This window comes from Meleagris gallopavo, chromosome 2, assembly GCF_905368555.1.
Source record: "Meleagris gallopavo chromosome 2, MGAL_WU_HG_1.1, whole genome shotgun sequence".
In the NCBI taxonomy this organism is placed as follows: domain Eukaryota; kingdom Metazoa; phylum Chordata; class Aves; order Galliformes; family Phasianidae; genus Meleagris; species Meleagris gallopavo.
In genome coordinates this window covers 70049432-70073506 of record NC_139405.1, presented here as the reverse complement: position 1 = coordinate 70073506, position 24075 = coordinate 70049432, and the positions used below count along the sequence as shown (strand labels likewise).

Genomic DNA, 24075 nt, shown 5'->3' with positions numbered 1-24075 from the left:
CTTTGAAATTGGCCAGCTTTCTCGTTCCTGCAATGTCGTGTTGCTGGCAGGTCAAGGTTGAGGAAGATGATTCTTCCCCCACTCCTCAGTGCTAGTGGAGCCCCACCTGGAGCATTGTTTCCAGTTCTGGCACCCTAGTATGAAAGAGGCATGGACATATTGGAGAGAGTCCAGTGTATGGTTATAAAGATGATGAAGGGTCTGGAGCATCTCTACCGTGAGGAGAGGCTGAGCAATCTGGGACTGCTCAGACTGGAAAAGAGGAGGATCAAGGGGTGACTTGGGATCAATGTCTATTAATATTGAAAGGTAGGGTGCAAAGAGAACACAGTCAGGCTCCTTTCAGCAGTACCCAGTCCCAGGACAAGAGGTAATAGGCACAAACTGGAATGCAAGAAGTTCTGTCTGAACAACAGGAAGCATTTCCATGTTGTGCGGATGACAGAGCACTAGCACAGACTGCCCAGAGAGAATGAAGTCTCACTCAATAGCTGATTGGACGTGATCCTGAACTCTAGGTGGCTCTGCATGAGAAGGAAGTCTGGACCAGGCAGCCTCCAGAAGGTCCCTTTCAACCTTAACAATTCTGTGATTCTATGTGCACAACCATTTTTTTTCATCAATATGGTAAAACATACTTAAAATAATATCTCAGTGAGGTAATGCTTATAATCTAAGTGTAAGCTGAACAAGTTCGAATACTGAGTTTACATTTCTTTTCTATCTGAACGAAGTTGCATAGTGGTTTTGCAGGATGTTGCCCTTGACTACTTGCTCAGTATCTTGAATCCCCTAAAGACCAACAAGAGGACTAACTTCATGATGTATACAGGTAAGCAGTGTGACTGTTCTCTTCCTCAAAAGATGGATGCTGCTACATTCTCCCTTCAGACTTCTGTCTTGGAGATGGAATCTTCCAAGGCACCAACACTGAGTTGGGCCTCCTACATTACCTGTCCTCTTGCAGAACTCTTACTTCCTCCTGCTCTTCAGAGCTTAATTCCCTCTTATTCACAGGATGTTGTTATCCTCTCTAACACTGAACTATGAAACATGATACATGATTTTATATGCCTTACTCCTTCAAAATTAAGGAAAAAAACCCACTAAATAAATTGTATATACAAGGGCTACTCTGACTATAATGTCTCCTATATTATTATGTTGGAACATGATATCAGAGGTGGACATTAGTGCTATGGCAGTAGAGGTTGAACCTTCCTGCCAATACTCTGTTACATTTTGTTGCCATGCAACAGATGGCAGCAGAGGGGCAGTCTGACATAATGGCATCAGACATGGAAGTGCACATGAAGCAAAAGGGTGTAACTGAATTCTTCCATGCAGAAAAAATTGCACCCATTGACATTCATAGACGCTGGCTGAACATTTATAAAGACCAAATCAAGAACCTGAGCACAATGAGGTGGTTGATGGTGCTTTTCAGTAGTGGTGAAAGTGACATGAAAGACAAGCTACAATCTGGGCAACTAGGCACAGCTGTCACCACGAAATGAAGAGCATCTTGATCAGCTTATCCATGCTAACAGGTGGATTATGACCAGGGAATTGTATACAGACCTGAATATTGACTTCAATGGATTGGAAACGATGGTGGCAACATTAGAATATTGAAAAGTTTCTACCAGGTGGGTTCCACACATTCTCACACAGGAGCAGATAGAATACTGCATGCAAGTTTGTTAGGAACCAATTGAAACAAGATGAGGCTGAAGGTAAGTTTCCTGGATTGCAGCATTACTGGTGACAAGACACAGTATCACCGCTACAAACAATGGAGTGGTGACGTGAATTTCTCATCAAAGAAACATTCCTCAGCAGGCAATGTCATGTGCCCTGTCTTTTGGGATAGGAAAGGAGTGATCCTGCTGAACTTCATGAAACCCAGACAAACCATCAACTGACAATTACATTGCGTTGCTGACTAAATTGAAGGCTTGAACTTCTAGAGTCAGGTCAGAGAAGAAGACAACCTTTCTCTTGCAACATGATAACACCAGGCCCCATTCCAGTTTGAAGACTGTGCAGCACATTGTAAATCTTGGTCCTAACAAGTTCATATAGACCAGATTACAAGATTTACTGCATATAAGTTTATATTAATAAAATATATGTATTTTTTCCCTATAGATTATCATCTTAAAGGGTAGCATGCATAAGGGAAGGATTTTGTGTTATTTCATTTATTTCACACTGAAAAAATCTAATGCAAAACACTCTTATGGACATATTTTTATTAAACATGAAAAGCAACATATCCATCAATATTTTCAGCATATTTTTCTCAAGTCAAATTTTGTATTTTTTCCCTATAAATTAAAAAAGTCATCTACTTAAATTGCATCAACACATGGGCTACAGAACATTTTTTCAAAATGAAGACGGTAGCCCTAAATTTGAGCAAATTACGGTATCTTTTATTTTGATGTGTCAAAATTGAATTATGGCAACTCTAGTAGGAATAAAAGAGATCAATATGACTTCTGAAAGATGAACCAAGAAAAGACAAAATTTTATAAAGAGTAAGGCCACTGTGGCTAACTCTGTGTTACCAGAGTCAATACAGTAGTCACTTTCAATTTTTGAGTTGTCTTGAGGTTAGAAGTTTTGTTCCACTAAGGCAAACTCACTTTTTGGGTGTCCAAAATGACTAGATATGTTGGGAAAAAGATAAGTTCTTTTAAACAGATTTTTCAGATCACCTTACTTCAAAGTCAGATAACTCATAGCATCAGACACCTCTGTTGTGGCTTGTGCTGAAGTACTAGCTGGTATAATATTCAGGTAAATATCATACTGTTGGTCCATGCCAAGATAACTGTCGCTCATGACATACAACGTGTAAATACACCTAAAAAGGTAAAAAGTAGAGTAATTAGTTTGGCAATTAGGTTTCAGACTAATCATTAAGAGATCTTAATCTTTAAATTTGTCTTACTTTCCAGGGGTCTCTGGAGTGTAAAAAGCAACAGAGACAGTATTTCTATTTCTGACATATCCAGTTCTCTTCAGAGCGATGAGTTCTTTTTTGTCAACTTCTCCCAAGATTAAAAACCATCCTTCATCTTTAACTTTAGGGAATCGAGGAGCTACTGCTTTACTGTCTTGCTTTCCCTGTTCAGAAAAAGAAACAGTTTAGTAAAACTGTTTTTTTTTTTTTTCAAAATATCATTTTTTCTTGAATGAGAAACAACACAAACACATTCATGAATTTTTATGTAATACAATAATTGACAGATACAAATTAAAACACTTTTGTTATTTCTGTCTAGATGAAGGCTTCATCTCAAAACAAAAAACAAAGAAAAACAGTTCTAAGGAAAAAAAAAAAAAAAGAGCCACAAAACAGAATAAAAGATACCATTCCACTTATTTTGTACGCTATTAAAACTTGCATGAAAATACTGTTCCCCTTTCTGTAATTTCATTTAATGTATTCCAAATGCTATTCTCAGCAAAAAGGTTAATTGTAAACCTCACGTCTTTAAATAACACTAAACAATATAGTTCAAGATAAATATAAACATAAAAACAGCACCTGAAGTATTTATTAAATGTTGAGATAGCAAAAAGAAAGATTATTTCAGTGATTCTTTGAGACAGTGACTTTACTGCTGAAAGCTGAATATACAGTGATGCACACTTGACCATCATTCATTTCGTGCTCTGTAGGTGGAAAGATTTTTCTGAAGATTTGCAAAGAAGAAAAGCACCATTACAGCAATGAAGCTTCTGCAACAGTTTGATACAGCCTTTTCTTACAAAAGAGGGCTCAAATTATGGGAGAGGTTTATAAAGCAGTGATCACTAAAATAAATATTCCTGCTTCTCTCACACTTTCATTGGCTTCTGGTTAGGAATGCTGTCTCAGTAACTGGAACAGCAAATAAAAGGGCTTATGAAAGTGCTCTAACCCCTCCTACAAATGAGAAAGTCTCCCCTCGAAACTAAGGTGATTATATAAAATGTGAAGAGAATATGTGGAGAATATCCTCAGTAAAGGGCTGAGGATGTGTTACAAGTGAAAACATATTTATAGGTGTGTATGTATGTATGTACAGGTATGTACAGGTATGCAGTACATTTCAATATCACAGGATCACTTAAAAATTGGTCTGGGAAACAGGATATGTAAAAATATGAGAAGTAGGAGTTTAGGGATGGCAGGTACTTAAATACTGCCTGCAAAGTTATTGCACCCACTGTTATTACTTTATAGTACCCAAGTACGAATTCCTTGTTTGTAAAAAAAATAATGACAGTTTTTCCATTGTCTTAAATTGGTCTAGGATTTTATCTAAAGAATCTGTTTATTATCCTACTGCAAAAATCATCTGCTTCACTACTAATATAGAAAAAGCTTTGAAAGTGTTTACAATTTGCATAACTCTCAAACCATAAAAAAAATTGTTATGCTGTGTAAAGCATTATTAATAACGTAAGTGGATTATTGGAAACTTGTGCACTTGTTGAAGGAAATGATAAATTCATGTACCTGATACCCCATCTGGGTTCTCTGCAGATGTATCTGGAGCACATATTCTTGATCAGCATGTAATTTGATCCATCTTTTGTCATCTCGTGTGTCTGTTGTCAAAGAGGGAACAGGCACTTCATTCTGTGGCTGAGCTGGGTCATCCCAACAGCCCTTAATGCTCAGGCTAACGTTCAGAATTGGCAAGCGGGACAAGAAATTCCAAGCCTGTAGGAAAAATCAGATCCCTGTAGATTAGAAGATGATCCATACAATTCAGATGACAGTCATTATGATAATAACAATTCAATGTGCAGCCAATGTATTTATTCTACACCAAGAATAATTTATTTGTATAGGAATATTATACTTAACAACATGACTCTTAGAATCATAAAATACTTTTCCTCAACCTCTTGCTCTAATTACTTCTAAGCAAATAAAACAAATGTGAAACTTCTCAAGAACATTAGACATGCCTCACTGAGATTACTGATGTCTGAACACAGGAAAAATTCCTTACCGCTTCTGATTAAAGTATTTATTTCTTATAAGCCACTTAAAAACTAGTATAATTATGTTTTAAATTAAACTTCCTTAGCATAGCCCATAAAGAACAAGACACTGCAGTTCTAATTAGCAATGGGCAAACCTCAGAGAGTTCAGAGGATCAGTTCAAATAATTAACAAAAAATTCAACTGCATATCCAAAGTTATCCTGACTCCTTTTTTTTTTTTTTTTAAACATTTTCTTCCATTCATCTTCATTAACTCTTCTTTTAATCCTTCTGAGGAATCTTAAGTCTGTCATTTCTTATGAGCTGCAACGGCCCTCAACTTTCATCTTTGTACTGAGAACTGTTGCTAGAGACATACATTTTGCATACATGAACATGACAATTTCTTCAACCTCACATTCATGAAGTACTCAGAAAATGCAGCCCTATATATCTCCCGTGTCGTCTTCATCAGACAAGCAAAAGCACCTCTGAGAAGTTGTGATAAAAATGGAAGGAAGCAATGTAGGTTTTCATTTATTAAATTCAGCATAGTCACTTAAAATGTGTTCGGAAGAAGAAATAGTAAACTTTGCTGTGAAATGGAGGTAGTGATTTGTGGCCTCACTGTGGGTAAAGAAGATAGATGACGTAGGCACCACAAGAAAAATGAACAAAGAATAAACAACCATCACAATCTGCCTTGCCCCTCTCCTTCTCTAACCCAAAACAAAGCAGGGATGAGCACTTCACTGATGTTTTCAAAATAACCTATAAAAAGCTAGGTAAAGGGCAGGAAGGAGAACAGGGAAAGAGGAATATTGATCTTGCTAAAGAGCCAGCAAATGTCAAAACAGAACCTTGTGGGAATGAAGAGGTAGACATAGTCACATGGGCAGTACTATCATATTACAGAAATGTTTCATTTAGAAAAAGGCTAAATTGTACATATGTGTATATGTAATGTGTTGTTTTGATTATCTTGTCTTTCAACAAGACCTATTTTCATTTGGATTGTGTTTAATGTGTCTCTGATTACTTTTTCTGAGGTGAAAGGTCTTGAACCTTAATAAAAGGAAGACCAACTTCATACGTTGTCTGATTGTCTTAGGACGAGGGGGGATGACTTTAAGCTAAAAAAACAGGAGACAGGTAAGTTAGGTGTCAGGTGGAATTTTTTTACACAGAGGGTGGTGAGGCACTGAAACAAATTGCCCAGAGAAGTGGATATTCCATCCCTGGAGGTGTACAAAGCCAGGCTGGAGGGGACGCCTTGGATAACCTGATCTAGTGGTTGGCAACCCTGCCACTGGCAAGGTGGTTGGAATATCCTATGATTCTATGAAAAGATAATTTTGCTTTTTTGGAGACATTGCTATCAAGATTTATATTTACAATAATCATACACGTCCACACATAATTAGAGATACAGCAGCCAGGATAAGTAGACCTAAGATTATGTTGCCAAAGGGAGTGGAAATGGAGTAGGAGTGTATGCATTCCTTCCATGGCCTCCATGCCAGCTTGTTGTTCCCCCTCCATTCCTAATGTGCTAGTACTGCCATACTGTGGTTGTACAGCTAGATGGATGAGCTTGCTAATCATTTGGCAACGGCATTTACTTAGATCAGCCTAAAGCTGATTGTGGAAGCATATTCTCTAATCCTGCGAGCACTCTGAATAAGCATGAATCTTCAGCACCACTGAATGAAGTGCTCCTACCTCCTCCCCTGCTGGCACAAGCATTCATGTAGCTGCTTGGCTGCAGGCCATTTTGACAGTCAGCAAGAGGGTTGATGTGAGCCCTCCTCTCCTTGTCCCTAGATGCTCCTTCCCACCTCCTTACTTGATCCATCCACAGCATTTGTGCAGCTGTGCGGTGAGCTGGGTCAGGAGAGGTGAAAGTGGCACGGGGAGGGCAGAGCTGCCCATTTCAGCTGCAGTGCAGACTTATGTTGGATTAAAATGACTGCATTACCATAGCCCGGCCAAACTAAATGAGAAAACTGATTTAGGCTAAAACTAATCTCTTTCCTTCTTCCCTCTTCTGTGCTGCATGAACAGCTGTGTCCATTCAATGGAGAAGATGGGGAGGGCCAGCTGTGAGCGCTCATGCAGTTGCAGTGTAAAACAAGACACTGATGAATTTTACTGATGCAATGCATTAAGCGTTAGCTTAGAAAGCGCAGGGAAATTATAACAGAGAGAAGATAACAGCTATAAGATTAAGGGAAAAGATATCTCCCCTTCTGTCCCGAGTCTGAAAGAATAAAAGTAGGAATAAAAGGCAGCATCTTGAAGGAGAATGATGTTCTTAGTTTCTTGCCAAGATTTTTCTACAGTTAGCACAAAAGACCATAATAAATTCACCTCCAGCAGATCACACTGGATGAGACTACTTGTGTAATTATATCTTAACATGCAAATGGTTTTCTGTTTAATGTAAAGGTTTTTAATATTCAGTTTACTGCAGGAACTTCACTACTGTGTGAAATTCTCTATGCACCAAAGCAGAGTACTGCTGTTTCAGTGGAGGTACCATGTACTACACCAGCCCAGTGATCACCCTTTTTGTTATATTTCAGATATCATTTGCCTGGAAAACTTTTATGCATCCTGTCTTGCAGGGTGTGGCCTGTTACAATTACATTAGAACAAAGTTTAATTTCAGCAGAGGTAGTATGAACTCCTTTTTTGGGGTACTACTTGTTGCTCCACTGAAGATTGTGATTCAGTCCTATTAATACTGTATAAGGCCAACATATTTTATGTGTCAAAGGTTATCAAGTTTTCATGTACCGTTGACAGTGCGAACAAAATATATAAACTCAGAATAACTTTATAATTGGATAAGAAGGTAGTTGTAATACTTAACTATCCAGGCCTTATATTTTTGAAAATTAAAGGCAAAGTCAGTTTTCCATAACGACAGAGGTACCATTGACAACAGGCTGCCTTTTTATCATCCATGCAATTTGGAGAAAATAAAGCAATGCTTTTTTTCTTGAGGAAAGAAGTCAAGTAATAGCAGACAAAAATGAAAAATGAGATTATAGAAACACAGACACTTCCAGAGTAGAAGTACCTAGTAGAAGAGCAGCAACAGCAGTCTTTCAATCGTAAGATCTCTTTTTTTTTTCTCTTTTGATAATATAAATATCAGCTTAGTATTTTACAAGGACTTAACTGAACTGAAAAAGCATTGCTAAACAAATACTGTTCAGAAAAAAAATAGGAGTTATTACAGAGTTACAGCCTAAGTAGTTTCTGAATTTAGGCTGCCAGCTTTTAAAACCTAGCTGTCTTTTTAGTAAAGTTTAGGCTTATAACCAATATTTGGATAATTAAACTCAGGCTCCCACATCACTTAGTTATTTACTGACTATTTTAATTTTTTATATTTTTAACTATACGGTGACATACGCATATATCCTCCCTTTAAGTGTATCAGCGCATCTAGTATAATCTGCACTTATATATACTACATGTCTTTAGCCACCAAACTCATAGATTCAAATCCTAATCATGCTAGGAATTCTTCACGAACATTTGCTAACATCATTAACAATTTTGCCAATAAACCATCTCCCCAGGACATAGCCTAATATTCCAAATCCATAAGCAGCCTCAAGAGCTGTTACTTAAAAATTAATTACCGATCTGCTTAAAAAATATTTTTTTCTTTCCATTTCCCTTCTTCCCCAAATTTATAAAAGACATTTTTTTTTTTTTTTTAACCATTTTCATGCTAGTAACAGGTTTACGATACAAGTCCAACAAATTGCAAGTGACAAGTAAAGGTTTATTAGTAAAAGAATATTTTAGGCATTTTTGTGGTGTACTTATTACTTCGTTTGACTTTGTTAAGGTCTGGTTTCAGAATGCTAGGTTTAAAGCCTGTAATTTCATATTTTTTCATTATAGAGACTATGTAATTTCTTTATTGGAGGTATTTTCTCTAGGCTGCCCCCTATTTAAATGCACATTTCAAGACTTTACATATGAAGACACTCAACAGGCAGTCTCAATATAAATCTTGAATATGTGGAAGGTATTACAATAGATCTTTCATGCAAAAAATGCCATAAATCATACATAAAATTTATGTATAAAAGTTTCACATTTTCACTGACGTGCAACACAGTCATGACCATGCTATAACCAGTATGGCCATTCCCAAGTGGTGGAAATGAAACTTTCTCCTTATATGATACTGAGCCATTGTTTTTTCCTCTCATATGCATCTGTATTTACCAACATAGGCATACAGAGGCACAGAGTCATTCACAGTGTGAACATACACACCACATACACACAAGCTATTTTTGAGGAAACTGCTAAGACATTTCAATACCAGCCAAACATATTTATCTGAGGATTAATCTTCATCTATTGAATCAGACGAGAACACTGCCATGCATACAATTATTTAATTAGCAGCCAAATCCTCTGCCAGTCAGCAGCCGCTCCAGGCATACTGATGGGGCAGTAGATGCAAATCTCACAGTAGTACTGCTTTTTCTCATTACTACTGCAATTAGCACTTAAATTGATGCTTTAAACATACTAATTTCTGGAATAATTCAGGATTTGTATGTTACCTGGGATCGCCTCGCTGCAGAGACGACACCAGATTGCTACGCAAATTGAAGCACTTTTGAGCCAAATAACCATCATCATATCAGACAGAACCAATTTGCATTTGCTTTTAAAGATAACAGAATGGCAATTTATGCAAATAAATTAAGTAAGTTTACTTCTGAGTTCTCCCTGAACTAATTATAACAATGTTCTAATTTTTTATCACATCTAAAACTTGGACTGAAATCAATGTGTATTATGTTAGAAATCTGTTCTTAAATGAAGCCTTGTTTTGATGTCAATACATTTTCTTAATTCAGAATTTTGATGGTAATTCAGTTACAAATGCAGCTGTTATAGACATTTAAATACTTTTCTTCTTGTTTGCAAACCGGTGAAATGTTTAACTGGAGCTGAACAGTCAAACACAGGACACATTGCTGTCCTTTTAAGTATTCATAAAAAAATAATTTGAAGTTTTCCACTTTCATACATTTATTTGAAATCAATAGCCTTATAATGTGAGGAATTCTATAGAATATAGCTGTTCTTTGTTGGAAACCACTTGAAAAAACAAACGAAAATGAGACTCTAGAGCAGACTCAACATTTTTTCTCCCCACTGTGAAATGTGAAAATTTCATCAGCTTTTTCAGTTTCAAATAGAAAACGACTGCTGAATCTTTTACTAACAATATTCTCAGAAAATAAGGTGTGTGACAGACCACTTCAGAAACCAGCTATGATGACATTTACATGCATGATTCCTAGAGCATAGCTAGCTCTAAAAAGCTGAGTAACACTAAGCAGACTATACAACCTAGACAAGCATCTTTAGAGCAAGGAGATGTGTTAATATCAGCCATAAACCAGACAATGTTACTGGTTAACACAGAATAAGAGAAAACGGTCTGAGAAGAACCTCTGTAAAGCCAGCAGTGATTTGAAATTAGAGCAATGAATGCATAGCATTTTATACAAAAAATCACATTATTTACTGAAGGGAAGAGAGTATTTCTTTTCACAACTACTCTTCCTTTCCAATCTTACTGATAATGACCACTGATAGGAAGCATTACCTGTGAAATGTGTGCTGTTTGCAATTCATTGTCCACAATTGAAGCAAACACATTTTCTTTTCCTTCACAGGCAGCCATAAGTTCAGGAAGACACTCGATAGGACCTTGGTAACCTCCATGCAAACTCTTCCTTTTTCCTTGGCTCCACTTCCTGATACAGAAAGCAAAACACAGATACAGGTAAGAAAAGCAAACATTTATTTTCCTTACTTTGGGTGGTAAAACTTGATGCTGTTATCAAATCTGATCATTTGTTTTTGGGCAGCATTAATTACTGCATCATCTAGACATCAATAGAACTTAGTATTATCTATGATATTATGATGGGTATAATATATTTTTACAGTGGATTAAAATAAAGAGGTAACTAATATGTAGAGTTGCATTTGCTAGAACTTGGAACTCTTCCAGTGATCTCTTGTTCATTTCTTTGGAATTACGGTTCTCAAAATAATCTGTGAAGGTTAATTAATCGATGAACACTGAAAACAGAAATATTACTTGGGAAAGCATCAGTGTGATTATATAATAATAACTGTTATTATTATGAGTTTTGCTTCTGTTATACTAATGAACATTCTTGGGCACAACAATGAAATTCAAACACTACCAGCAGCCAAGTTTTAATGAAACTGAAAAATTGCAAATGCTTAGAAGAGTTACTTACTGAAAAAGATAAAGGTGTTGTACTTCTATATTGGGCACAGTAAGCAGGGAAGAGTCGTGTACCCATCTGCCCTGAACTACCATCTGCACCAGGTTGGTTATATTCAGAGCAGCCACCAGCCAGCCATGATGTGCTGTAACATCCAGCATTGCCTAATAAGAAAAAAAGAAAATGTAAGTATATTTGTGTACCTGGTTCATACAAGTAAGAACATTTATTCAGAATTTAACAAACAAGAATTTCTAGGCCTTCAATGGAAGAATTTATTTCAAACCCTACTGATGGGAGATCAGTTTGAATTAGTCTTGAATAAACATGGATTAAATCTTGCATCACCATCAGCCATTACTCATGAAAAGGTGAGCAATTTACATCACATTTTTGTTAGTTTGGGAGCAGACAGAGGGCCTTTTCCTTAAAAATAACCTCTCTATAACATATCCCACTCAGAATGAAAAAAATAAATCCCAAAGTTGTGTAAAGGAAGAAGTTACAATTAATTGATATATTGGGTTATATTTCGACAAGTTTTACGAGAATAGTGTAATTATTCAAAACCTCTTTGTACTATTTAAGAAGAACATATTTACTTCTGTTCCAAAATTAATACTAATGTCACTTACCAGTAGCAGTTGTAATTATTCCCATTTTAAAAGGACTAAAATATCTCCTGAATGGGACTAGACAGAAACCTAACATTTAGCTTAATTGGCATATCAAAGTTTTGTTCAACACTAAAGATTACAAAATAACTAATAGATTTTGCAAGTTGAATAAGATTGGTTAGAAATAACATGGATTTCAATTTTTGTATTGCATACAGTTGTCTTGAGAATGAGGGATGTCTGGCTGTCTCTCTGTTCTGAATCTGAAAGTCCTTCCCAAGTAACATGAAAAAACAAGGAAGCAAACAAAGCCCTGACCGAAAAAGCCCTGACCAGCTACACATCAAACTCCGAAACTGCTAGTAGTCATCCTTCCTTTCATGTCTTGTGAGTTCCTGTATCATTTATACTTCTAGCTACTGTGCTTTAGACAATGCAAATTAAAGGTATGCCCTTTAGCATAAAAATGTAAACTCTGCAAAATTCATTAGGGTATGTATGGTGAGTGGTCCTACTAATATGAAAAAAAAAAATATGCTGATTTTAAAGGAAAAAAAAAAAGCTAGAATGAAATTTGATATGATTAGTCTGAAAGAGAATTTAGGAGTTCTTCCAAAGGAGAACAAACTGAACATGAGCTTTTGGTTTCAACACAGTTTTTTTAAATGGAGCATGCAGTTCTTTGAATAAATGATATATTTTCATACTGTCTACAGTACACGAAAACATTTAATATAATTTATTCCCATAAATTAGCACTTCACCTGGTGAAGAAAATTATGCTGTATGCTTATTCTCCTGCTAATTTTGTTGTTTAATACCATTGTCATAACAATAGAACTTGGATCTTCATACTGCAGCTCTCTAACTCAGTAGAAAGTCAGATATTTAAAAGTGGTTTGCCATATAGTAAATTTGCAGTTTGATCAAAATAATGGAAAATGATTTTTTCAAGAAAGCAAGAACACATTCTGTCACACTGAATAATTTCCACACTTCTTTAAGTACTGTCTTCTTGATATTAGGAGAACTATAGTTTGATTTCAGGACTAGGATTATGTTTCCATGGGCTTTTCTTTTCAAGACAAATTATATTCTTTGATACTTCCTTAGATAGCACATACCTGCATCATTTTAACCTATTTTCCAGATGCTAGTGTAATGATGAGGAGCTGTCTATGTAAGTCTTTATGTTTAATCAAATGTTTTACAGACAAACAAAAGGCAGCATTTACTTAAGGCAAACTAAACAGTGAAATCTTCTTTAAACAAAGGAGTTGTTTACACACGCAGAGCTATTTCAATTAAATTACACTGATTCCGAAGAAATGCTGAGTTTAGAGACACAAGTTAGTTTCAGTCATGGCCCATCGCACAGTTTATCTTAGCAGTTTATAATGCAATTTCAACAGGTTTTATTTCAGATCAGGAAGATAAGATCAGTGACACTTAGAAAAATATTTAACCTGTAGTCTTGAATTACACAAATGATGTCACATTTCTTTTGAATTGTGGATAAAGTGCCTTTCAGCTAATAATGATCTAGATTTAACATTTGTCTTTTTTTTTTTTTTTTTTTTTGGAGGAACAGCCATAGCACTTTGAAACACACATTCCTAGTTACCCAAATAGTACCTCTCAGCTCAACAATGACAGTTTTCTTGGCTGGCTGAGGTAATTTCCTGGTATGATTATTGTTAAACATTAGAAAATAAGATTATACTAGAAATCACACTTGAAAGGAGTAGTTTCATGGGTTATAGATGTACGGAGCACCTTACATAATTTTTAGTCAGATAAAGAATTGTTCTCAGAATTTTTCAGAGTGAATCTAACATTTTAAACTTACAGGACACAACCTTCTTTTAAATTTACAGGATGAATCAACTTCCAAATTTTGAAAGATAGCAAAGCCTCCACATATCATACTGTCCATGCCTCTCTGACCGTGGTGCCCAGGCAGCATCTCACCTCCCTCCAGTTTCCAACCTACTGATTCACACTTTTTCCTTTCTGCTATTCTGAAATACCCTGAAACATCATGCTCCTCAGTCATGAAACTGTTGCATATATATTAATAACAATTGGTGAAGAGATACCCTATCTTTTTTATGAACAGCAAGAAATTACTGAGCTGCATATTTAGTCAGTATAAAGCAGTGGTGTTTTCGTAAAATACTTCTGTGGATACATGTACAACACTGTTTTCATTATTTTCTGTTTTTTCTTTTAATCTTTTCCCCTACCCCCACCTTTTTAATAGAGACTTGAAAAGGGGAGAAGGAAGAGAGAAGACGTCAGAGAAAAATAAATCTAAAACAAGCTATACACTGAAATTAACTGGAGGATCCTTTCACATAGAAAATCTCCTAGAAATTGATAGAGGCCTGCAGATAGATATCCCGTAGGGAGTAAGGAAAGCCTGTGTGTGTGAGACTCTGTGTTCCACATTGTTATAATGAATCCACATGGCAAATCCTCTTTTCCTCCTTATTTTCTGCTTCTTCACCCATAGAATTTATTCACAGCATCTCTATCTGGATGTGAAATCCAAGACAGTGACATTGTGAAAAAGTCAGAACAATGGTAAAGTTGGCTTGTTTCATCTACTGCCTTGGAAACCTACACACGCTTCTTTTTCTGCTAAACGTAAAACACACAGATGCTTGATACTCAAGTAATCATTGAAATTCCTATCAAATCAAGGTAACGAAACAAGTTATTGTCCTCCCTTCACGTCAGTGATTTTTTCTTTTTCTTTTTTTTTCCTTCTTTTTTTTCTTTGGAACTGATTAAGAATTTTGTTCTAAACTTAAAATGACACAAATTGGTTATCTACCCAACTACCCTTTGAATTTCTTGCACAGGATAATTTCACCATAGGAAAAAAAAGTAAAAGAAAAGAAAGAAGTGAACAAATGAATATAAGTGAAAAAAGATAAACTATAAAAGTGCTTTTACTTTCAGAAGAAAATCATACATTTTAGTAAACCAAACAATTAAAAACTAAACAATGTCAGCAGCTTTTTAATTTAAATTTGAAATGATGGAGTGGACAGAAGTAGTCAAGCGATATATCACTTGATACAATAAAAAATGTTTACCATCATCTTATTTTGGCCTCTTCCTGCACTTAGGAAAATAAAACCAGAGGCTTATACTGAGATGGTTTTGATGCAACAATCAGGTACTAGCTCTTAAGACTTTACAGTGTTACTCTCTGACAAACATGAAACATTTCTTGGCTCGTACTGACAAGAGAAGCAGCTTTGTGTAAACATGGCAGGGCTAGAATGAAAATGCTGATGATCAATAAGTGAATGATATAATTTATCAGGTATGGCAAAAATTTTCATTTAGGTGATAGGGTTGAATGTCAAAATGTCTGGATCAGAATATCTCGCTATGTCTTTCCTCATACCAGGAGTCCGTAAGTTGGAAACCATCAACCTCTACTATCAGTTTTCCATCATCTTATTTTCGAGAGCAGTTAGTTCAACTACTGAACTTTTAAAAATTATCAAATAGTAACTATCTGGTCTAAAATAAATTCAGATTTTTACAGTCTGTCTCTTTTTCTCCAAAGTAATTACTGATGCTTGGAATTTGAATGATGCTATCTTGAGGGAAAGAAAAGAAGGAGGCAGGGTGCAGAAGAGGTGTGTGTATGGCAAGGAAGAGAAGTGATAGTAAAATGTTCTTTTCTTTTCTTTTTTTTTTTTTTTTTAAGCACTCTGAATGTGTATTTAAAACAAAACAAAAGAAAACAAAAAAATCGAATCTGTTCCTTAATTAACACTCTTTCTTCTCTTATTTAGGAGATTTGTCTAACAATAGAAACATCCTGATTGCAAATCTTGTATTTTTAAAACTTTTTGCAAAGCTGTAACATTGTTTTGGTATTAATTTCACATCCTTCATTTGAAAGCCAGACATTCTGGATAACTCTTGTATGACTGGGTGGGTGGCAGGGAACCAGAGACTGCATAACTAGCAGAATTTCTGATCTCATCAAATGACTTAAATAGCTTTTTTCTTTAAGATAAGTTACTGAAGTATTAAAATGATACAGCTTGCATCTTAAAAGAAATTATATACTGCTTGGAGTAGTTTACTGAACTCACCTGTCATATAGCAATGAATATACTAAGCAAATGACTTAAATACTGTAAATATCAATGTAAATGTTGTATATATAAAAATTTTAACATATATATATATAAACATATAAATATTTATATATTATATAATAATATTTAGCATCAAAGCTAAATGAACAACGAGAATTGCTCTGGATACAGAGGCTAAGCTAATTTATGGATTGACATTGTGGCTGAAAATTACACCTGCTAAAAGTGAATTGTTATAATGATGTTTTGGTAGGTGAGAGCTGCAACTTCACAAACACTTAGGGTGAGATATAGGGCTCAAATTTTTCCACCATTTAAATGTTCATTTTACTTTTCATACCAATGCATCATAGACTATGGCGCTTTCTTGAGCACCTTCATTCAGGAAATTGAAAGTTTCTGTACTATTGTGTACAGCACTCTAGGCAGAACAACATTCACCGTAAATTACATTCACCTTAAACTTGAAACTTTACATGAAATAAATCCTACACGTTCTCAGACAAATACTGATTCTGCAGTGATGCTTTGAGAAAGGAAAGTAATATTGAAATGAAATAAACTCTGTATGCCTAAAATACTTTAAACTTATTGCATAGCTATGTCAAAAAAAGAGAGGTAAGGTTGTCTGGATTTTACACCTATTTCTGTACCCAAATTTATTAGGTACAGTATTCCAATATCAAATAATCAAAATATCCCCATCCTTGTATTCAGTGAATGACAGTGTAAGTTCTGTTGTCTAGGACTAGTCTTCAGTTACAAATAAAGGTTTAAATCCATAGATCTATTAAAATCATTAGAACTGTGCCTAATTACAACTGCTTAGAACAACAATTTATATGAAAAATATTTCTAGATAATAATATGCAAAAGTCATCCCATTTTACTCTTTTTCCTGAAAATCACTAATACAGAATGAGAAATCTTTTTTGCACGTGCTTCAAACCTAGGAAACCTTCCAATGTATAACTTTACATTACGATCACATTTGATTTGCAATCATACTAATACAAGTAAAATATTTTCCCAGATTTTAAAGCATTATATGTACTTATGTTTCATGTTTTTATCTAAATAATGATTACGATGCTTCAATTATATACCCCAGAAACAACAACTGAACAGTCTAAAAGTTGGAGTTTATTTGAAAAAGTCTTATAGAGGATCTTAAGGTCACAAAGTTTCGGATTGGTACAACAGGTACTTCAACTATTGCACTTCAGAGATCTAGTCCAGAACTTCTTTCTAGAAATGTATTAACTGGGGGGAGGAGAGGGAAAAGAGGAGTTCTTTCAAATCAAAATCAAAATCATTCATCTGTACAGTTTCGGCCTATATAAAAAAAATCTTCTATTTTATCAGAGTGATAGTGAATAAGCTATAATAGATCCTAGTTGGGCACTCCTTTTATACTGTCCGCTGCATCTTGCCTCTCTTCACTGTATTTTTGAACAAGCAAATTCAGCTCCCTCTTCCCTATGCTCTGCTACTCACTATGAGAGACTAATTCTTCATTCTCCCATCACCATAAAGGTCTCACTGACAAATGCAAATTACGACCTTCCTAGCTGCTTTGTAAGATTCCTATCCCTGTATTCATCCTTTAGCCTCCATAGTAACATTATTAGTATGATCAGAATCAGGGAAAGGACAAATCACTTACTGTCTAGATTTAGTGGAGTGCAACCCTTTGGCTTGTACTGATTTTTTTTTTTGATAGTATTACAGAGATAACAGCAGCCATGGAATTTGATACTAGCAATATAAACTTAGTAGGGCATAACCCAACACGTTCAGAACTTGTTGAGTCCCAACATCCAATTTATTTTCAAATAGCTAATTAATAAATTGATATTCCATACTAGGCTAGTGAATTGTAAATACAATAACATGTTTTTTGTGAAAAGTCTCTTTGGCAAAAAGTCCCAGTTTCTTCATCCTAAACAATGCCTTACAGGTAGCATTTGTTCCACAGCTTGCACAAGTCTGCCAAGCCTATGAAAAATACCCAGCGTCTTTCTCATAATGATAAATCTGCCCTCTTTAAAGTTTAAATTCAGTCTCAAAGTAGTAACGTAGTATTTTGTCAATAATTAAAAATTTTTGAGTGTATTCACTAGAATCCTTTTCAACAGCAACAGTTATTCCCAATAACTTTCTCCTGAACTTTTAGCCCTGTAAGGTTAGCATTCAGGAAGCTCAGCTGCTGTCTAACAAACTTAATTAATCAAAAAGTCATTTCCGAGCTGTAACTATGAGTAAAAGTGCTTCAAGTGTGCTAGCAAGCCTACAAGTTAATCAAAATGCTAATGCAGTACAAATTAAAGTTGTGATTAACATTTCACAGTAGCTGCTTAAGTGAATTGATCACACAAATGGGTTAAGCATTACTCATTTCCTCTAGCCCCAACTGGGAAAAGGTTTGTCATGGGTGGGGGAGGGATTACATATAAGCAACACCAAGTCATCATTAAACTGTCACCAAGATGCTTCCATAAAGCAGTTCCCAAACTATCTGCAGTGAGCAAAATCCCCAACACCACTGTGACAAAGGTAGCCTTTCCTTCTCCTCCTCATACAAGCCTATAAAACAGCAAGTATTTCCATCCCAGTATTCCTATGTCCAGACACTGTCACTACAAAGATATTTATTGCTGTTATTATCTATAAATGAGCATCATTTCCAAATAAATCTTTTTTGTTATTCTATTATTTTTACCCTCCTGATGTGGAATAATAGCAATCCAACCTTGTAACCAACTAGTATTTAAGTAAAACTGCAGATATGGTACAATCACTGGAATACTACGTGTATACAAAGAATTTGTGTAGGAACTAAAGAGACATTGGCCTCTGCTATTCACTTGTATCTGCACGATGGAGTTGATTTGACTATCTTCCCTTCTCTGAATTAAGCTGCCCACTTATTCATAGTTTGAAATGCATTTATTAAACAAAGCAATTACATGTTTGCCTGAGCGCTTCTGGACAAATCTTGCATATGCAACCACAAAACGTGCCACTTCTGTAATTTTTACCTTTCAGCTAGACACTGATATGCCCACAATAACAGGAGATAACACAAGAGCTTGAAGTGTACTTAGGATCTTCTCCATTTCTTCACAGGCAGGAAAACAAATGACCCAAGGGGCATGGCTCCCCAGGCCAGCGGTTTTAGTGGCTGTTAGGAACTGAGGACATCTGGGAAGAATGGGAAGTCCGGTGTGGAGTGACATTTGCAAAGCCTGGGAACTACAGCTCAGGGATCTCTGCTGTTTGCAATTATGCTTGCATGGGCAGAAACCAACTTCTGCTTGAGAACTCAAGGTTCTGCCTTCCCTTGATGGGATTTCTGGTCTCCCCCTGGAGGCATGGCTTTGTATCCCACTCCTGACAGTGCATTTTTGGACCAGATGATCTTATAGGTCTTTTCCAACCTTGTGATTCTACGACTCTATAATAATGACCATTCGAAACTCGGGACACAGCTCCCATCAGCCAAGAACTGCCTGCAGTTTACTAGCTTAAATATTTCACCCACAGAATAGTAGAATCACAGAATCATAGAATGGTGTGGGTTGGAAAAGGCTTCAAAAATCACAGTTCCAAACCCCTGCTGTTGACAGGGATGCCAATCCCTAGATCAGGCTGCATCCAATCTGGCCTTGAACACCTCCATGGATGGGACATGACAGCTTGCCTGGGCAGACTGTGCCAGTGCCTCACCGCTCTCTGAGTAAAAAAACTCATAATCCATAAGCTAGCTCTTAAGACTGAATAGCTGTGCCATGTTTGAAAGCTCTAAATATGGACAACAAAGACGATACTCAGAATTGCATCAAAACCTTCAAATTAAATGACCGTAAAGAACTTATTTACCTATTTTGGGAATGAGTAAAGGGATGCTACACATATCATTGTCCAGTTAATAAGGAAATGCAGAGCCTGACCTGAAGAGCTTTTCATTTCATATCAAAATGAGATTCTCCAGAGGTATAACATGCCTGGAAAGCGCCATCCATCAGCAGCAGAGCTATTTGGGCCTCGTTTTGGGGATGTGCATGTTTCCCATACAAACTGCCCTTCACTGTGCAGTGCAAAACCTGCCTTCCTGTCCATCTTCTCTCAGTGCACAGATATCCTACAGAGACGCATTTAACACATCCATAGGTAAACACTTCTTAAAGGTTAAGTCTGGGCTCCATGGCAGTACTCCTTCTGGCAATATTAAAATATTTTATCAACGATTATACTACAAGTGGAGGCTTGTGGCCAATCCCAATGCAAAGCCAGCAACTGTCACATTCATTTTATAATATTCCTTGCTGAATCTGAAACTGGTAGTATTACTACCTCATTATCTATTTCAATTAATGCAAATATAGGCAATAGAACAGCAGAATAAGAACTGATCGCTGAATACACAGTCACAAAAGGCTTGACAAAGGAAGTAAAAAAGGGATTAGATTTAGTCCATTTCACATAATTCTAAATCAGAGATGGGGAAAAAAGATGGAGTACTGTCTTTACAGTAATAATTTTATTCTATAAAAATATTAAACAGATCATTTCATGAGATTTTTTATTCTTTTTCATGATCTTCTGCAAGTGGAGAAATGTTTGAATTTAAGCAACAGCTGAAGTGCTGAGCACTATACTGCTGATATCTCTATCTTTTCTCAATAAACATAATACAGACAGTGTTATAAGATTAAAGAAAATACACTGCTTACTGTAATTCTATTAGAGGTAGCCAGGACAAATAGAAATTAAGTGACTTGCCAAGGTCTCATAGGAAGTACAGGCAGATTTTTTGGAGCCATGGGAACCTTCTATGTTTTATCAATGGCAACGTGTCAGTGATTAACAAACTCTTTAGCTTTTCACTCAAGCTTTTCAGGTTCATTGAAAAGTGGGTGTGGAAGTAAGTCAGTATTCACTTTCGCGTGTTGCTATTCCTCATATTTCTGCAGTAAAAGGGAAAGAACTCTGTATTTTATCCTGTGTAAATATATATAAAATTTTATCTTGCAATAACGAACTTTTATCTAAACAAAACAAATTCTAACTACAGGAAAACTGTAACAGAATGTATTTCTTCAATTTTCAATGGCAACAATTACATTCTTCTATTGGATCAATCCCATTGCTCCTCAAATTTTGTTAATGCTGTGTCATCGCAGCAATGTGCTCTTTTTGACCTTAGTCGCGACTTCATAGCTCATGACTTCTATGCTTAATTATGAGTATAGCTCAACAGAATTCTAATATAAAAATATAACAGAAATCTCAGCAAAAGTAATTTAATAGTGGTTGCCTACATTTCTTATTAGAAGAGAATGGAATCTTACCAATATCACATAAAAAAACCAAATCTGTTGGTCTCTCCTGTTGCCTTCACAAAAAGAGACTTCAATAACACAAACTTTATGTTTGTATAGCAAACGTAGTTGGAAGTGTAACAGAGCTTGACTACACTAAAGCAGCTGATCACTGTTAAATTCTTATGGATTTTACTATAACCAACAAAAATGGTCAGAATTGCTATATATTATATATATAATCTATTATATACATATGTATATATATATACATATACACACATACATATATATACACACGTAATTGAAATATGTAGAGATTATATATGTACAATGTTTAAGCAACCCTGTTCAAGTGCTCTGTCCCTAGAGGAGAAGGAATATGGATGGGATTCTTACATCGGGAATTTTAAAATCATAAAAGTTTGTTATTTAATACATTTATTTATTTACAATATGGATAATTCTTTTTTTTTTTTTTTGTAATTACAATGATCTTGTTTCAGAGCTTTATGTATATATGCTGAGGAGAAGAGTGGTAAATTATGAAAGACAGCACACTACAAATATTTTGAATTCCAATAATTCTGACATTTGTTCTGAACAACTACTGCAGACTGAATAACTTCACTGGATTTCGCCAGTTTTAGTTGGTGATTTTACAAAATCCATCAGCTACTCTTGGCTCATGCTATTATTATTGTTTCCTGACTATTAAATCTACTCAGCCTGAAGTTAGTGGTAAAGAGGCCCAGAGGACATCAGTAGAGTCAGGTAGTGAGTGAAATGTGAAAGGCAGCAGGGGATAGAAGGCTGATTTAGGTGAAGACAGCACAGGAGAGTGGAGAAGTTTGTTACCTGTGGTGGAAAGAGGTTTGCTTATGTATACTGACAGAAGTTGGCAAATGTGCTCTGCAGGGGACCTGGAATGGCTGCCCTCTATATGTACTGAGAAAACAGCCACTTGCAAAAGCTCTTGGAAAGAGCTTATTTTCCTGGAGCAGAAATGCAGAGCTGACACAGGAAGTCTGCATTTTGCTCACATATCCACCAACAAAAACAACAGTTTATGTTCAGGTCACCATTGGAAGGTTAGCTATACAATCTTAACACCTAAACTATTTTGTATGTAAATAAACTGAAATTCAACATATTTCAAAACCTAATTCTGTTTCACAGCTGAATTTTACTCTTTGAGTTGTACGAGCACGTGTTCACACGCACATAGAATGTCATCCACTGGATGTGTTTATCAGTGGAGCCCTCCATGGTTCAGTTCCTTTTCTCACAACTAATATCTTTTTTTCCACCTCTGTTGACCTAGAGTTCATCAGCAGGTCAGTGCTAAGGAAAAAGGTAACAACCAGTATTGAAAGTGTAACCCTGTCTATTGCTTAGATTCTGGGAACTTTAACCTCCATTTGGAAAGCATGACTAATAAGATGGAACAAATATTCTCTCAAGAGATTTAAACCATGCACCAACTTCAAAATACTAATGTGCTTGCATGTTTTTCTTTTTCTTTGAAAGCAGGAACTTTCTTTCTTTCTTTCTTTTTTTTAAAGACAACTGTATACGTAACATTATTTATCAGTTAACAAAAGGCTTGAGTCGCCAAAATACTGTATGGAATAGTATTCTGAATTTTACTTCAATTTAAAGGAACTGCTGAATGCCTTAGGTTGTTTTTCTGAGTGATTACAGTTTCTGAAATAAAACCTTCAAATAAGATCAGAACATCATTCTTGTAGATGACATGTAGGTCACTGAGAATATTAAAATATAGGCAAACAAAAATGGCAGGAGGAAAGAATTACTATTTCCATTTTACAAATATGGAACTGAGCAAGACAAAAAAACTTTGTTGAGGACCGCCTGATCTTTGAGAACCTGTGAGTGAGTCCAGGTTCAGCTCTGCTAAAGAAAATAAATACTATTACTCCTCTCTTGCAGAAGCAAAGGGCCAACCTGTTCTCTGCATCACCTAGAGCTCAGCCTTCTTCCCACTGTAGCTGTAATGGTGTATTTCAAATACTGTAGTAATCTACTGCAAACCTAAATTGCTGCTTTAAAATTCTTTTGAGGCATGCATCTATACATGTGACTGCTTGCTACCAGTACTCTCCATGGTCAGTTTAGTTCTGTGGGATGAGATTTCTGCACAACTGTAAAAGTCACAAGCCTACAGATTGTTTTTAAAATGTGTTTAAAAGAATGCTCTTTGATTCTGTGATTATTGGGAAACAGAAGATATATCTCTTCACAAGCTACAGAAAAACCCAGTATCTTGTCCCAAATTACATTTCAAAACATGTTTTATTTATGCTTGGCAGTGACTAGAATGCTTTAGGGTCCTATAAAAAGGAATGTACCCGTGGGACATAGTTCCTGGGGGTCAGCACAACAATTTGTAGGGAATACACAGGAATGACTTACATGTAGCATTCCACAGTACAGTGACCGAAGCATATGAAAGGAGATGGCAACAGATGCCTCCAGTCAGTGCAGGCTTTTTTTTTTTTTCTTTTTCGTTTGTTTACTAGAAGTTCATTTACCTTCTGTTTTGTAAAGAGAACATCTCTGTTGGCATATAGTTCCTCCTTAACATAGTGGCATCACGCCAGTTTTCTCACAAGACATTGCAAGAAATCTTCAGATTTTTCAATAGTCAAAATAAAAAATTCAAAATTACAATATA

At 35.8% G+C, this 24075-nt stretch overlaps 1 protein-coding gene across 1 annotated transcript in view; it reads right to left on the bottom strand.

Annotated features, from left to right (window-relative positions):
• Nucleotides 1–2240: 2240 nt before the first annotated feature.
• The window catches only part of ASCC3 (activating signal cointegrator 1 complex subunit 3), a 254014-nt gene continuing 232179 nt past the window's right edge, over nucleotides 2241–24075 (bottom strand). The window contains exons 38-42 of the mRNA XM_085217585.1: nucleotides 11319–11470; nucleotides 10652–10802; nucleotides 4517–4723; nucleotides 2960–3135; nucleotides 2241–2872 (exon numbers count right to left, since the gene is read on the bottom strand). Of these exons, the coding sequence (XP_085073711.1) occupies nucleotides 2725–2872; nucleotides 2960–3135; nucleotides 4517–4723; nucleotides 10652–10802; nucleotides 11319–11470 (834 nt within the window). The 3' untranslated portion in view covers nucleotides 2241–2724. The remainder of the gene's footprint in view (nucleotides 2873–2959; nucleotides 3136–4516; nucleotides 4724–10651; nucleotides 10803–11318; nucleotides 11471–24075) is intronic.